The sequence below is a fragment of the Quercus robur genome, chromosome 1 (assembly GCF_932294415.1).
Source record: "Quercus robur chromosome 1, dhQueRobu3.1, whole genome shotgun sequence".
Taxonomy (NCBI): Eukaryota; Viridiplantae; Streptophyta; class Magnoliopsida; order Fagales; family Fagaceae; genus Quercus; species Quercus robur.
In genome coordinates this window covers 39,383,176-39,386,071 of record NC_065534.1, presented here as the reverse complement: position 1 = coordinate 39,386,071, position 2,896 = coordinate 39,383,176, and the positions used below count along the sequence as shown (strand labels likewise).

The window sequence follows — 2,896 nt, the reverse complement described above, 5'->3', positions numbered from 1 at the left end:
AAGACAAGTAGCCTTCTTGGAGTCTACACGAGTTGGGAAGTTGAGCGAAGGAATATGTAATGGAGCACCTCGACACGAATCAATAGCCATCTCGGCCTATTCCTAGGCGTGCTCAGGCTCATTGGTTTCCGCCGTCTGAGCAGATTTACAAGGGTAATTTTGATGCGACTTTCTTTGATGCTTCGGGTTATGCTGGTATTGGAATGGTGTTCCGTGATCATATGGGTCAAATAATTGCTGCTCTAAGTCAAAAAATTCCACTTATTCAATCTGTGGAGTTGGCAGAGGCCATGGCAGCTCATCGTGCAGTTTTATTCGCCAAGGAGCTAAGCTTGTTCAATGTAGAGATAGAGGGGGATTGTTAAAGGGTCATCACTGCCCTGACTGAGTTGAGGAGATGCTGCACATTATTTGGTCATGTGACTAATAAATGTTAGAGTTTAGGTACTACTCTTCAGTTTTGCAAGTTCAGACAAACAGTCAGGAAGGAAATAGGTTAACTCATGCCTTAGCTAAGAGAGTAGTTTTATCTACAGATACGGATGTATAGGTAGAATCTCTACCTAATGATTTGGATGTTGTATTACAATCGGATTTAGATCAATAAAATTTACTTCTTTCTCCAAAAAAAAAAAAAAAAAATTTCACCACAATCACTTTACGAAGCCCATAACCCACTTATACCTTTATTATTATTATTATTTTTTGGTAGGTCCACTTATACCTTAGGTCCTAAGTTTTGAAATATTTGGACGCCTTCTAATTTGCAAAATGGGTCATGTCTTTGTTGGCCTCAAGTTTGTTTGGAAAAAACATTATAATATTTTTTTTTAGAAAATAGAAACAGAAGCACGAAAAGTACTCAACAGATGGGCTTCAAGAGGTGACTCATAAATCAATGTATAGATTTGATACCATCCTCAAAGTGCAGAAATCTCCCAAGGTTAAGGTCCAGTGTCATCCTAGTGTGAAGCTCTCGATTCTTAAAGCATAGGGTCACACTAATTGAGGAATTCCCGTAGAATGTGCCACAATCTTTTGTGGACCTTGACGGGCTTCATAAAGAAAAGGTGGCTCTACCATTTCAGTCAAAAAAAGAAAAGAAAAGGTGGCTCTCAAATCCTAGATAATGACTACAGGATTTGCACATTTTAATACTGTAAAGGGATGAAACCACCAAGAAATGTGCACAGGCATTCAGGCCCAAAAGGCAAACTTCCACTTATCCACAGTTCAGAAACAGTCGAAGTTTAACTCACTATACCCAATGGAGTCGCAGTTGTGAATACTGTGGGCCTCACCCCCTCCTCATTGTGTTGTCATGTTGACTACTATTGCGGGTGGGGTACGTAATACAATGCAAATGCAATTTAGAATCATAGTCAGCATGAGCCTGATAGTATGCGTCTCTAAAGTAGAGATAAGAAATAAATTGCCACATAGTTATAAGTCTAGGAACCGATTATTGACTCCATGATGTAAGTCTGCACAACCAAGCAAAGTCCGGACTTAGGGTACGATCATGTAAAGAGATTAGGCACCGCTGCACCCCGGACCCCCCAACCATGGTCGTTAGGACTGAAATACTACATAGGATTGGTGAGAAGTTTTGTGGATCAAATTGAGAATCGAACAATTCTACTTTCCATAAATATATATATATATATATATATATTTACATGGGTAAGTTTAATAATGATTATTCAACCCCATATAATTAGGGGTGTCCAACTAGACCCGGTACCCGACCCACCCGCCAACCCGCCCGATCCGGCCCGAGAACCGGCCGACCCGACGCCGGTGACGGTCGGCGACGGATCCCCGATCCCAAAATCCGAGTCCGGCGGGTCGGTTGACGGATTAAAGCATGGAAAACCAATTTCAACCGACCCGACCAGAAAACACACCGGAAAAGCTTTCTCCGTCGATTAAGGTCGTTCGCCGGTATGATTTTGTCCGATCTGTCGAGATCCGGCGAGATCTCGTCGATATCTGGCCTGATCTCTTCGAGATCTTGTCGGATCTCTTCGAGATCGGGCCTGATGTCGTCGAGATCTGGCCTGATCTCTTCGAGATCTCGTCGGATTTCTTCGAGATCGGGCCTAATCTCGTTGAGATCTGCCAAGATCTCTTCGAGATCGGCCTAAGCTCGTTGAGATCAGCCGAGCTCTCTTCGAAATCCGGACAGATCCAGCAAAAATAAACAGATTTTGGCAAAAATCCGGCGCAATTCTCACAATCCGAGTCCGACCGGAAACCGACCGGAAAATTTTGACGTCTGACCACCCGAACCGTTGCCGTCCGCGGGTCGGCGGCGGGTCCATGTTTAGGAGAACCGAAGTGATCGGGTCGGTTCCGGGTTGGGCACAAAATGTGATGGGACATCTTCCATCCAAACTTGAAAATCTGGTATGCTTATAGCATGTTTCGCCAGATTATGAGCTACACTATTACCGTTTCTCTTAATGTGAGAATACGACAAACTAACAAAATTACTTGCAGCCAACTTAACATCCTCTACCAATAGACCTAGTGGAGATAAATTATGGTCGTCTGCCTTCAAAGCTTTTATTAGACCAAGCGAGTCCCCTTCAAGTATGGCATTTTGGAAACCCAGATCGAAAGCCAACTGTAACGCTTTAAGTGCTGCCAACGCTTCTATCTCCTCTGCCTTGTAAGCTTGGTATAATTTTTCTGCGCAAGAGGCCATAACAGCTCCATCATGGTTCCGTATTACAGCTCCAACACCCGACGAGTTTGCATTATTGAACACGGTGCCATCAAAATTAATCTTGACAAAACCAGCTTGCGGGGGACTCCACCTTGTTCCTTTGATGCCGCTGCTCCCAAGCTGCACTTCTGCAGTCCGTGTGGTCATCTGGTATTGCACCAACAT

The 2,896-nt window shown here is 43.8% G+C and overlaps 1 protein-coding gene across 1 annotated transcript; it reads right to left on the bottom strand.

Moving 5' to 3' along the window:
• Positions 1-2,326: 2,326 nt before the first annotated feature.
• On the bottom strand, positions 2,327-2,896 carry LOC126709296 (uncharacterized). The gene has a single exon (XM_050409522.1). The coding sequence runs from the start codon at positions 2,894-2,896 to the stop codon at positions 2,327-2,329; it is 570 nt and encodes a 189-aa protein (XP_050265479.1).

Excerpts from the sequence above, each read along its gene's own strand:
- LOC126709296 (XM_050409522.1), bottom strand. The coding sequence starts at position 2,896 with ATGTTGGTGCAATACCAGATGACCACACGGACTGCAGAAGTGCAGCTT.